Consider the following 12,944-nt stretch of genomic DNA (forward strand, 5'->3'; position numbering starts at 1 on the left):
AATATATCTTACTTCTTTAGGCACAGCCTTAGTTGCACTAAGAAATTTGGGCTGTTTACATCAGACAAGACCAATCGTTGGAATCGGAAATCAGATAGCCAAAGTCTTGGGCGACGCGGGCGTCGACCGAGTGGCCCTGATGGGGCGTCACGAGATCATTTTCTTAGACAGGTCTGTGGAATATTTGCTTAAAACTATGGCATTGTTTTGGGAATTACAAATAAAATATAATACTGCAGTGTATTTGTGCGATGTTTTCCAGCTTCCAGTTACTTACCCATCTGCAGAAGAAGATCTGGCTTCTCACGAAGACACTGTTCCAGCTGCCATGACCACGCGTCTGCGAAGACAGAGTGAAAGAGAGAGAGAGCGTGAACTTAGGGAACTAAGAATTAGGAAAATGCCAGAGAGCATTGATTTGTTACCAGTGGTGCAAGCAGACCCATCAGTATGGACTGTTGACGAAGTTTGGGCTTTTATACGTTCCTTGCCTGGTATGTAACGTGCAAGAACTTGTTCCACATTTTTAACAGTGAAGCTCTTTTTAACAGTGAAGCTCTTAGCATCACTCTGTGGAGGAGATGGTGTGGTAACAGCACGAGTGTACTTGTTAGCTGGTGATAGAGACTGGAATGTGATTTGTTTCCTCTCGCTTGTTCCTTCAGCACAAATCCCATGTTGATAGAACTAGTCCCACTTCTGCTGTTGCACCCCAGCTGATGGAGACTAGAGGTGTTCTTCCCTTCAGTCTGATTTCTCTCAAGAGGTCAGTAGAGAGATCAGACACACTTCTCCTTTACATTTCTTTCTTCACTTCCCTCCTTAGTTACTGCTTTTTCAGTAGAAAAAGCAAGAAGGGAGTTCCTTCCATTTATGCAAGTGAAAAATTTAAGAGGCTTAGCATGATATAAATCACTAAAAAAGAATGACCTGGTTTCATCTATAAAACTAAAATTTGTTTTACGTAGCTTTGCACAGGAACTGAAATAGAGAATTCCATATATAGATCACACACTCTTAGATTAGAAGACACAGCAAAGGTAGTACCCAAGGCTGTTTGCAGAAAAACATCTTTTCGCCTTGTTTACACACCTTTTCCTTAGCTCAGTATTCATGCTTGCCTTTATGTCATCTTCAGGTTATTTGACATTTACTTGTTTGCTATATGGTAAGCTTTAAAGTTTTACTCCCCTCTTTTTCCCAGGGGTGCCATTCTATCTAATCAGATATCGTAATTCCTCCAGGTAACAAGGCAGGTGTCCATGATAACAGCCATGTCAGAATTTGTTGTTTATCCACGTAACTCACATGAGTAAACACTGAACCCCAGCTTAGGTTTGTTCCTAGTTTTCTACTCTTTGCTGGAATGCTAAACCATTTTGCTCTGTACCCCATTAGAATAATAACCTGTAAGGAATGTGTCTTTATTGGTGAGTCGTATGCATGAGTTCTGCCAGCTAATGTTTTATATAATTCATCAGGCAAAAAATGAATTAGGGGTGTTTTACATCAGGGATGACTTCCATTGATTTACCTTTCTTCTGATGGGTTATAAATTGCAATTAAGTTACATCACCTGCTTCTGGGAACTTCCAGTGATGCCTGTAAAAACAAACAAAGCTTCTTAGATTTAAGACGTGGTCTTTCAAGTTTTTGTACTTTACCTGTGTTGCTGGAATGTGATTGTATCACTGGCATTTTGATTTACTGTCTTTATAGATCTGAAGCTTCAGTTAACTGAATAACTCCCAGATCCTAGAATCTGTAAAAGAATAAAGGATAGTTCCCATTCTAAAAAGAAAAAAATACTTCAAGTACCATATAAACACAGTTCATTTACAAGTATGACAACAAATATCGTCCTTAAAATGTGATTTCTACTTTGAAGCCATTATGGCAGAATATGTCCCCAGCTGCTGGTCTGTTTTTTGGTATTTATTCTATAAATGAGTTGATCTGTGAATTTAAAAAAACTTTATATTATTATGTATTCAATGAAAATTTATTGCAATTACTCATTTCTATCCACATTAAGACGTAGTTCCTCGTTTATTTTTTTTAAGTTCAGGAGATATTTGAAATGATATTCACAGCCTGCCAGAATTTTTGTTACATAGCTGCATCGGTATTTTTGGCATTTTGTTTTTGCTGTTCAATACATTCTCAAACCAGTCTTAAAGAAATATTTTTTCATACGCTGTCAGAATTGAATAATACTAGAAATAATGACTGTAATTGTTCTTTTGTTACGCTATTTTTCAATATGTACTTGTGCAGGCCATGCAGGCCATTTGCCATGTTGCAAGACGCAGTGATTTGTGTCTTCTGTACTTTATAAGCAGTAGGGACACCTGATTTGATTTACTGCCCTTTTTTTTTGATCTGTGAACTAAAATCTAACTGTAGAGTAAAGAGTCCTTGTCAGGCTTTTTCTGAATTCCTCCAGAGTCTTGGAAGAGATGGCAACAGTTTAACCTGCAGCAAAGTTGTTCCTCTTCTCTTTCTTCAGTTGCCAGATTAATAGTCTTACTTGTCTCACATCCTTTTTTTTTTTTTTTTAAAGCTATTGCACAATGACCAATTGTGAAAGCACTTAAGAATACCCATATTTGTTTGTAGGAGGGAACTGAAATAGATTCAACTTCCATCTTTTGCTTTTCCAAAATGACTTTGAGAAAAGGCTGTGGATTTTTCATTAGGAAAGGCAAATTCATAAAGCAAATCCTGGTTAAAGAAAAAGCCTCCAACAATAACTAATAATCTATTTTCATAGGACCACTTTTGTTGCTAAATATACACACTTGGCTTGTTCTATCAGATTCTTTGTAAGTGCTGTGGTCTGACAATCACCAAGATCAGATCTGAAGTCAGACGTACAGTGAGGGTTATCTTTCACAGAAATACTTAGTGCTCGGCTTAGGAATCTTTGTGGCTTGTCAATACATAAATAAGAACCTTTATAATGATATTAGAGCTGTTAAATCCTACTGAGACTGGTCAGTTACCTGAAAATTTTTCTTCGTGTTATTGGCAGCATTATCTTCATTTTGTAGCTGGAATTGGCAAGAACCATTCCAGGTGTTCTCTGACACCTCTGAGCTTCTGAACAGTGTTTTCATATTGATTGCGCTACAGTTTGTAGCTGGGCTGCACTGTACCAGAAATATTTAAAGTAAATATTATGGAATATGTGCAGGAACTAAAATGTTCTGTTTCTCTATTTTAGTAGCTGTCTACATACTGTTTGTGACAAACTAATTTCACTTTCTTTTCACCACTCCAATTTCTTGTTACCCTAAGTAATGCCCAAGAAGAGGGTGCTTGTCATGTATTAAAGGTGTGTTGCTTTAAATGCTATACAAAATAGTCCTCACTCCTGGTTAAAAGTTAGTCAGCAGCTAAAAAATGTTTTCCTTTTGGTATCATAGTTTATCGATCCCTTTCTCTTAGGAGGCCTTTTTCTTCTTCCATTGACTTTTTCTTCTTGCCCTTTCCATAATAAAGTGGCAGCTAATTGTTAAATGTGGTCTAGTTAATGAAATGGTTAGGGGAAAAAAACAAACAAACAAACAAACCTGTGCTTTATACTCTGTGAAAAGCTGACCTTTTCCAGACATCCCTTGAGCAACCTTTTGTTTTTCAGCAGAAAGGGGCCTTCAGTTACTTTGGACCATCAAATCCATGAAGAGTCCCCTTTCTGATGCTGTAATTTGAGACCATGTTAGTTCATGTTCAGAAAAAGAGTTTATCATGTAAAGAAAAAAAAATCACTCAGTTCAAAGTTGCGCTTGATGATAAATGATGATAAACTGCTGGTAAACGTACTAGTGAGACAGTCATGCCCACAAACCGCAAGTCTGTTTGCTTAACCCAGTGGTGGTAACACATGGATGGAATTAACACCCTTTGGAAATCATAGGTAAGTGAATTTTCTCATTGAGTTCCAGCTAACGCTAGAATATGCACAGTTTTTAGAGGGAACCTACTTGAATTATGCTTGAACAATGGCTGCTTCTGGGGTTTTTCCAAGGATCTTCCAGTTAGATCACGGCAGTTGTTCGTTTGTATGAAATGAGAAAATTGTCTATGCTAGGACTTGAAATTTCCAGTAAGTAATTCATCAATAGTTAGGGTGTAAATGTAGTAAAAATGACTTTCAGATTATCTCAGAAGTTCCCATCATTATTGAATGCTTTCACATTCCATAGGTTTCACAAGCTAAAGGGGCAAGCATTAGGAATTGTGTAACTAAAAAACTCTAGCATGGGCAGTCATTGCATCTAGGGATGTACATTTCTAACACAGTAATTTTTTTTTTTCCATTGCCTTTAGGTTGTCAAGATATTGCAGATGAATTTAGAGCACAAGAAATTGATGGACAAGCTCTCCTCTTGTTGAAGGAGGATCACCTTATGAGTGCAATGAATATAAAGCTTGGACCCGCATTAAAAATCTGTGCACGTATCAATTCATTGAAAGAATCGTAGGGCATGAACATGAAGGTTTAAACAACAGTTTCTCTGTGACAAAACCAGCAGTAATATGCCAACATCTTCACCATGGCATGAGTGTTACTGTGATGTTTTGTTAAGTATATGGAGTTTTTCCCACACAGACTTAAAAGTATTCCTCTGATTATACCATGTAGTCCTCTGTAGTTTCCAGCAATTTAAAAGTTCATGGTAAAGCCTGAATAATACTTTGACTTAAAGTGGGAGCTCATGGATAAACATGAAGTGAAATATGCTGTGATAGTTTAAATATTCCCCAATATGTACTTTATCTTGTAATTTTAAGATTAACACCCCACCCCACCCCCCCCAGTCTGAACACCATTTAGATTGTGTTACTGTATTCTGAAAGATGACTTTTCCCACATACAGCAGTTTTTGGACTGAAATAACAGAAGTGTCCACAGGCCCTGTGGAAGCACTGAAAACAGTAAAATGCTATGCATTTAGTTGTGCTCTCTGAGTTTCTTTTAGTCTGGAGCAAATTGTTTGTATGGGGTAGGTTGGCAGCCTGTTTTCCTTGTGTAGGCTTACTCTCATCTCTGCTGCTGTAGTATATTCTTTAACTCTGGAAGTACTTTAAGCCATGTAGGCATCTCATCAAAGTCCTCGTTGTCAGGCTACTGAAATGCAATGGCATGACATTTTTGCCAGTGGTAACTGAAGCACATAAGTTACTTTACTCTTTGTATGCTGCTATGCACTAAGAGGGCATTAAGTTGTTAGGTTTCCAGTTTTGCGTGCTGCTAGTTAAACTAGACCAGCAGTTCTCAAATGAGGATTCAGAATGGATCCTGAGAAAGTGTGAGCACATTCAGGGTTCAGGATCCCAAATGCCTAGGCGTGAGGGGTTGAAAACTGCAGCCAGAACAAGCTCATGTTGAGAGAAGTGTACCCTAAAGACTGGAGGTAAAGAGAAGGGGTAGCATAGCTCAGACCCTCTTTTTCCTCTTACCACTTCCTTTTCTAACTTGTCTTTCCCTGTAGTGCATTCCCATTGCCTCACTGGAAGCTTCCGAGAACCGTATTTTGTCCGCTGGCTAGTGTGAGCTGGGCTTGCAGTAGTCCGAGGAAGGAGCCCGGTGAGGTCCCTGCAGAGCTCGGTGCAGGAGCAGCTGCCACAGCAGTGGAAGGAGCCTGGAGCTGTAGGTGAGCAGGAGGAGCGCCCCTGCTAGGCAGCTCTGGCAGAAATCTCTAGGGGCCCTGCTTTGTGCCTCTGGCAGGAGATCTTGGCTCGGATGCTGCAGACTCAGGCAGTGGGATTAGAGTTTCCCTCGGTGGTCACTCTTTCATGCTCTGTGCAGAACAAATGTGTTTCCCCACTTACTGACACCCTCAGAAGCTACCTGGGCTCTGAGGCAGCAGCACCTTCTCGATCTTTGCTTCCCCATCATGTGTTTGGACGTTCGTGGATGTATTTTGTACCTTCTGTTCCTTCCCTTTTGCAGCTCCTCTCCCCTTATGGACAGGCCTAGATTTCTAAGCTCTCGTGTAGGGAAAGAAGGGCACGTGAGCTGATAGTTGCTGTGTATATTTGAATTTAATGTGTGTGTCTACAAATAATGTATTTTGTATTTATGCAAATTAATGCATAATATATGATTGTGTAGGGAAATATTCAGGGGGACCCTAAAGTATCCCTAAAAAGAAGAGGAACTGATCTAAAGTTTGAGAACTGCTGAACTAGATCGAAAGAAGTCAATGCACATACACTGGCTGAAAGGAAGGGTTATGACAGGTAGAATAATATGTGTATTATTTAACTGACCTTAAAGAGTCGGTTGAGATAACAGAAGTTGTGCTTCATTTTCCTTTAATTAGACTATTGTGTTCTTTCTATTAAGAGACTTTCTACTGTTATCTTCTAGAGATCAACATTGGAACCATTGCTTTTAATTACAACTGCTTGAGCTTTCTAATAGCAGATGTTATTAATATTTTTATCAACCACTGAAAACTCCAAGTTAGGACAACCCATTGCTGTTACGTGCTAGTAAGTGGTGAGAGCCCTAATCCAAATGGCACCAAAGGCTTTTAAGAATTAATTGATGTCTGGGTTTATTTTGGAGGGAAGTTGCTAAGCACTTTCTACTTTGTTTTTCTCTGTCTTCAGTTACTGTTGTCAAATAAACTTAATTAAAGGTTCGATGTTTGGCAATGTTCATTTGAAAGATACTCAAATGATGAAGACAGGTTCCCATCTGTAGCATTTCTGTAAGATACCCCGTGTAGTATATCTGTAACATATGTTCTAAAGAGTACGTTCTGTTTTGATGAGCTAATTGAAGACTAAAGATATCTTAGATATTTATCCTTTGGCTTTTGTCTTAAAGTTTTATTATTTTTATACAGAAATTTCACTGGCTAACTTTTAACCTGTTTTCTGATTGTACTGTTCTTGGGCAGTGTAAAAAGTAGGTGTACTTTCATGTGAATTGATAATGGCTTAAGGCATATTTAGAACTGTGGGCTTATGTTGTGAGTCTTATTTAGACCTACAGTTAATCAGTGTTACGTGCATGAGAATTTCACGGTTGTTTTCATTTTGTTTTATGAGACAGCTTTCAGGAGAACCTCTATGGCTAGTGTTTATATACAACTCTCACTAATCACTGTCAGACGCCAGGAGCTTAGAGTGGACGTGCATTTGTCATGTCTGCTCTGGTTCTTCTGGTACACTACATTTTCTGTGGTTTTGGAAGAGCCGCAGATAGTGAGTTATGCTTTAAATATTCACGAATGCAGCAACTAAGAATGTGGGCCTTACTCTTATTGAAAGTTTTTTCTTCTTCAACTCTTTTTGTCATTAACTTTCAAGTGTAGCTGAAGTCTATTGCAGAAGCTTTTGAATTCACTGAAAAAAGATATATAACACTTGGAACAGTATTCCCCCAGAACAATCTTGCATACTGGTCGTTTCTGTTTTGGTTCAGGTCAGTGAAGTTTTCCCAGGCTTATGCTACTGTTTCCCTTGGCTTTCCTCACAGATTAAACCAGACCCTCTTTCAAAAGAGGAAGTCTTGCTGATTTTAGTTGATGTTAGTTTTTTTTAATGGTTGCTCCACTGGATGTGTCTACCAGAAATCCTTTCATTTAGATTTATTTCATAGGATTTTGTATTCTGCATTCAGCTTGCTGCTGTTGTGGGCTATATCAGTAATCCCTGCAAGATTTCAATTCCTGTAGAAAGGAAGGCAGGACACTGTAGGATCTCAGCTTAAAAGGGAGATGTGTTAGATGGCTTTTTCCCTTCTTTTTTCTCCACTGGCTTCTATCCTGCCTTACTCCTGAAGGCAAAGTGCAGCATTAGCTCAGGGCATCCTCTCACAGAGCACTGGGTTTAATGGGACTGTTGAGATTTCTTCCAACAGAGCTATAGCTATTACACTTGTCTCAGCTCCAGAGTTTATTTGCATTTTAAAGAAATGCCCCTGAATGATCAAAATGGGTGCGTAATTATATTCCCCTAAATGATCTGGCTCTTATCACTGAGTGTCCATGCTTTACCTTAGAAGCAGCAAGGAAGCTAGGCCACTTGTTCAAAATCAAGCCTTGTCGATGGACTGCTGACTTCTCCCAGCCACTGCCTGCCTCACATTTGGCATATTTGTAAGACTTTATCAACTCATTTATACAGAAGGTAAAAAAAAAAAGCCATCTTGTCAAATTAAATTAAGTTGGCATGGATCACCACGTTTGTGGAGTTTTAAACAGGCTAAATTGTAAATCCATTACATCCATTAATCTTTTTTATTATTATTATTTTATTTTCCGGAAATGATAGAGGGTAAAACTTTTCCTGTTCTTGGATCAGTATACCTCAGGTTTCTGTCCTGCAAGCATTCATTTCCTCATTTCTCTCCCGTGAAAGCAATTCTTTCTTCTAGCTTCTTGACAAATCACAAGTGAGAATCCAGCCTTTTGGGTAGAGCAGATGGAGTCCATCATAACCATAGACATGGCAGCAGGAAAAAAGAAACGTGTGAAAGTATTTGAGCAGGTTTACAATAGCTTTTGGATCACTTCTTTATCTTGATCTTAGCTGTAAGGAAACGTTCAGGTGTAAAGCCATTTTTTAACTGTAATTGGAATAGAAATTCATGTAGTGAGACTTCGCTAGCTGGTGTGTCACTAGCAATAGTGCTGCCTATTTCAGGCTGCTCTCGTCACAATACCAGTGCAGAAACTTACAGATTAATAGTGTAAGAAATTTCTTATTCATTGACAGATGTATAGCTCAAGCTGATCAAAGAACTCAGTGACAGCTGTGCGGTGAGTCCTCATTTTGCAAATAATTAGGCATCCACGTAATTTGTAACACGAGTAGTTCTCCTGATGGCATTGAGGCTATTTGTGTTAAAATTAAGCATGTATATTAAAGCTTGCAGAGTTATTTTCTCCTACCAATTATGGCATAGAAATTTTCTGTTAGTATCTATTTAGATAATACATAGTTATCTAACCAGACTTGTACTCACCAGTTCTTCTAGGCTACAGATAATAATGACTGTTTGGGATCCTTTTCTCTTTTTTTTTTTTTTTGAACTTTCACCAAACTTAGAGATGCAGAGAACCTAACACTTTAATGTATTTTGTTGCAAGCACACAGCTTCTGTTGAATGCTGAGTGGAATAGGGATGAACAGAGATAAAAATGCATTATTTCAATGTGAAGTGTTAATAATGGCTCGTAGTGAATACATTTTGAAGTCACTCTTGCACAATTAACTGTAGTTTCAGACAGGAAATGTTAGGATGAGAAAGCAATTTAAAATCATTTAGTGCTTAGTTCACTTAAGCAAAGTCTCAATTAAGTTCTTTTTAAAGGAATTTGCCTTTGGTCATGAGAATTTAGTTAGGTTCTAAGGGGTCTGTGTAGCTACATTCACTGGATGGCTTTGAAAATAGTGACATTAAAAAAAGAAAGGTAATTATGATATAGACAAGTGCCTGCAGTGTAGATGCTATGTCCGATTTCTCTTCCAAAAGCTGTCCCTAACGTAGTCCAAGAGCTATAATCAGAGACTGGGCCATAGATCAAAGCAAAACCAGATAGGACACGTTACCTTGATCCATATGAATTGGGCTGATTTACTTCTACCTTCTGCCTAACCGTGGAGGAGGAGCTCTATCATGCGCCATTTCATCTCCATATGGATTTAGCACATTTGATACTTTTTGCCCTGTTGGGTCTCAGCTGTGTTGGCCGGAGCATTTTGTGTTGTGCTTGTCTGCTGGATCGTATGGTCAGCGCTTCCACAAGTATTCAAGGCCCCCATTCTAAGCTGCTACATAAGCTTGTGCAACCTCTGTGTTGTAACTCATACACACCTGCTTATTCACGTGGAGGTTGTACTTATTTACTTCTCTCTCATAGCTCAGTGGAAGGGAAAAAAAAATCAAAGGTGTGAATATGCTTGTAAGAGAAGTTATGTAGCAAGCTTATGGTCTGGCTTTTGTCGGTGTTGATCTAACACGGTTCTGGAAGTCAGTGTTGTTAGCAGATTTCAAGTTAAAAATGTTTAACTTCCAGCTTGTATTAACTTCCTGCTAAAGTATACAAAATGGTCATTTTACAAGTAAGGATCTGGAAAAATGTGATCTGAAGAGATGTTTCCATCTAGAAGGAATTATAATTCGAGCACAAACGTACATTCATAGAATAATGATACTGCTTTGAATGCAATGCATTTAAGAAGTATTTTTAATTATGCGTAAAAGCACTGTTTTTACATAGGGTTGTTGAGGGGCTTATAGCACTGATCGTAGGTACCAAATAAGGGTGCCAAATAAGGGTGCCCTAGCTGACGATGGGATTAAGCCAGAAGCACAAATTCTCACTAAATTCAGTGTTGATTTTTAAGGGATTCTGATACGAGGAAAGTACGGAAGTTTCTCATAAAGGGTTAATACTTTCACCACTGTTACCACTAATATTATATAATTCTATAAGAATTAAAGGACTGTAAAATGTATGCATGGTATAAGGTCATTATTTGCTGGCACAGCACGAGTAGTAACCTAGAGGTTAGTGATTGTCTGTAGTTTGGATTATTTCAGATTTTACTACCTTCCTAACATAGCTTCTCCTCTTGCAGTCTTGCAGTGAAACTGTAATCCTGTTCTACAAAATAATGGTTTATGGTTTTATTGCTGTACTCAAGGCTCAGTGTTACGACTTCCCAGAAGCACCAGGTAAAAGAAAATACACATAGAGAGGAAAAGTCTGTTAGGAGGATAATAGAATAAAGATCACAACTGGATCAGATATCTCCATCCATAAGAAGTCACAGATTAAAATGGGCTTAAAATGAGCTACTATTAATATATCTTAAAATAGTTACACATTGGTAGGCTAAGATGCCACAGTTGGATGCTATGTTGAGACCTGTAGTGCTGCTATCACCTATTTGGTGGCTGTGATGACAGCCAACAGGCTGATCCTCTTTGGCACTTTTTCCCAAAAAGTATGAAAGAAAGAGTTTGATTGTAACACAGGGATGTAACATCAGTATATTAATATTTGATTTGCCTGCATGTTGTGGCTTCCCTTTAAAATTAGGATTTAAAAAGAAAACTTAAATTGTCTTTAGAAGCAGTGCAGCAACTATGGGAATTCTGCTGTGTCGGAACAGATGGGGATGGGTAAACTTTAATTACAGGTTGAGAATGTGAACCACAGCGATAAATACAGCTGTACCTTACCCAGCTTCTTGCAGTTCCAGTTCTGTGTGCATCAGTGAATCAGAAGGGTGAGACTAACCGCACCAAAAGAAGCATCTGAATTGTGTCTTCCTGAAAATAACTTTGGCTTCATCCGATGTTAAGTGAATTTAAAATTAGCTATTTTCCCTTGCCTGCCAAATCTGTATGCATTAGTTATTTCATGATCTTCTGAAATGCCTGGTGCATTACTGCCTGAGATACTTGCTGGTTTTTAAATGGAATTAGGTTTTGTAAATCTTTTGTCAACCCCATTTCAGTGGGTGTCCAGTTTATATATAACCTGAGGAAATGCTGTGTCCAAAAATATGTTTAGACATATTTTGTCCTATAACATCTCAAGCACTAAATAACAGCAATTGGAAACTAGGTGCAGGGAGTGATTGCTTAAGGTTGTTTTTCAAGGTTAACATTATACATGCTTTCCTACTTTTAATGTGGAAATAAAATTTCCTCCCATACGGTATCCAGCATAAAGGATGAAACAATTCGTGGTGCCAAACACTTCAAACTATGTTGCTGAACATTGCTGCCTCTTATTACACTACTTTTAAAATTCAGTTGTCGATCCTTTACTGTCATTTTGATGGCCTTTTTAACAGATTTTCCAGAAACCATTTTCTGCTGCTTTAACAATGCTGTCCTTTTGGTTTCATTTCTGAACGTTGTCACTGAAACCTCAAAGAAATATACCACCCACTGTGGGTCAAAGAAGCACTATGTGGGGTGAAGTAATAAATCGGAGTAATTGGACGTTGATATATTGCAGAAATGTAAGATTAATATATGGTACGTGATTGTAAATTCTTATCATGGAGTGATATACTGGAATATTCTTTTATAAGAAATTTTAGCACATGGATCACTAAATTCTGCAATTAAGACGTGTGTCTATAATTGATATATAGTATTGTAAATGATAACCCAAAAATTAAATTTTACAGTTGAAGAGCACAGTGAATATGTAAAAATACGATCTTCACTTTGTGAATCATTTTTTTTAAAAAGCACTTTCCTATTACCAACTAGCATGTGAATGAATTTTAGATTCTCTCATTTGTTATGAATCCGTAGAAGTGAGATTACTTTAATCTGTCTGTTAATGGATAAATTGATTATACAAATGCTGAAACAAAGCACCTTATACTATGCTGCTTAAACTTGCTTGTAATTGCACCTTTTGTTACCTGCAGATTTTTCTTAATGAGTATTCTTGTGTGATTTCATTGTTCCCTGTGGGTCTGAGTGAATGATTAACCAACCAACCTGCAGTGTCATTTACTTCTATAGTTTCTATTTCAATATAATATTGTACTGTGAGTTCAGTGCTTCAGAAATAAATGCTACTTCCATTTGTCTGTTTTGGTTGTGTATCACGTTTATCTCCTGCAAAATTAAACTGAGAGTTTAATCTTCATTGAACTGTAAGAACTTGAAAACTAATGAAATACTTTTGCTAGAAGTCTGAATAATTTTTCCCCTACTGAAGTAGACCTGCTTCAGCAAGTATAACTACTTTAATATCAGAGTAATCTTGGCTGCAAAATAAAGTCTATTCTACTTTAACCTGTTCTTTAACCTCTGGCATGTACTTACGTGTATCAAGAAACCTTGTAAGAGGAGACATGTCTGCTTAGTTGAGGGAGTCTAGCTGAACTGTTCATAGTAAGCACATTTGTATTTGTTCTGCATTAAAGCTCTCACTGCTCTG

General features: G+C 37.9%; 1 protein-coding gene across 8 annotated transcripts in view; it reads left to right on the forward strand.

Moving 5' to 3' along the window:
* Positions 1-12,593, forward strand: part of PHC3 (polyhomeotic homolog 3) — a 35,730-nt gene extending 23,137 nt beyond the window's left edge. For 5 of the 8 annotated variants that reach the window (XM_035335066.1, XM_035335068.1, XM_035335069.1 and 2 more), the window contains 3 exons: positions 21-171; positions 263-494; positions 4,333-12,593. In XM_035335066.1, coding sequence (XP_035190957.1) covers positions 21-171; positions 263-494; positions 4,333-4,487 — 538 coding nt within the window. In that variant the 3' untranslated portion in view covers positions 4,488-12,593. Of the gene's footprint in view, positions 1-20; positions 172-239; positions 495-665; positions 767-4,332 lie in introns of those variants that run through there. The other 3 variants (XR_004753350.1, XM_035335071.1, XM_035335072.1) reach the window with 3 other exon arrangements.
* The last annotated feature ends 351 nt before the right edge of the window (positions 12,594-12,944 follow it).

This window comes from Oxyura jamaicensis, chromosome 9 (genome assembly GCF_011077185.1).
Source record: "Oxyura jamaicensis isolate SHBP4307 breed ruddy duck chromosome 9, BPBGC_Ojam_1.0, whole genome shotgun sequence".
NCBI classification, from domain to species: domain Eukaryota; kingdom Metazoa; phylum Chordata; class Aves; order Anseriformes; family Anatidae; genus Oxyura; species Oxyura jamaicensis.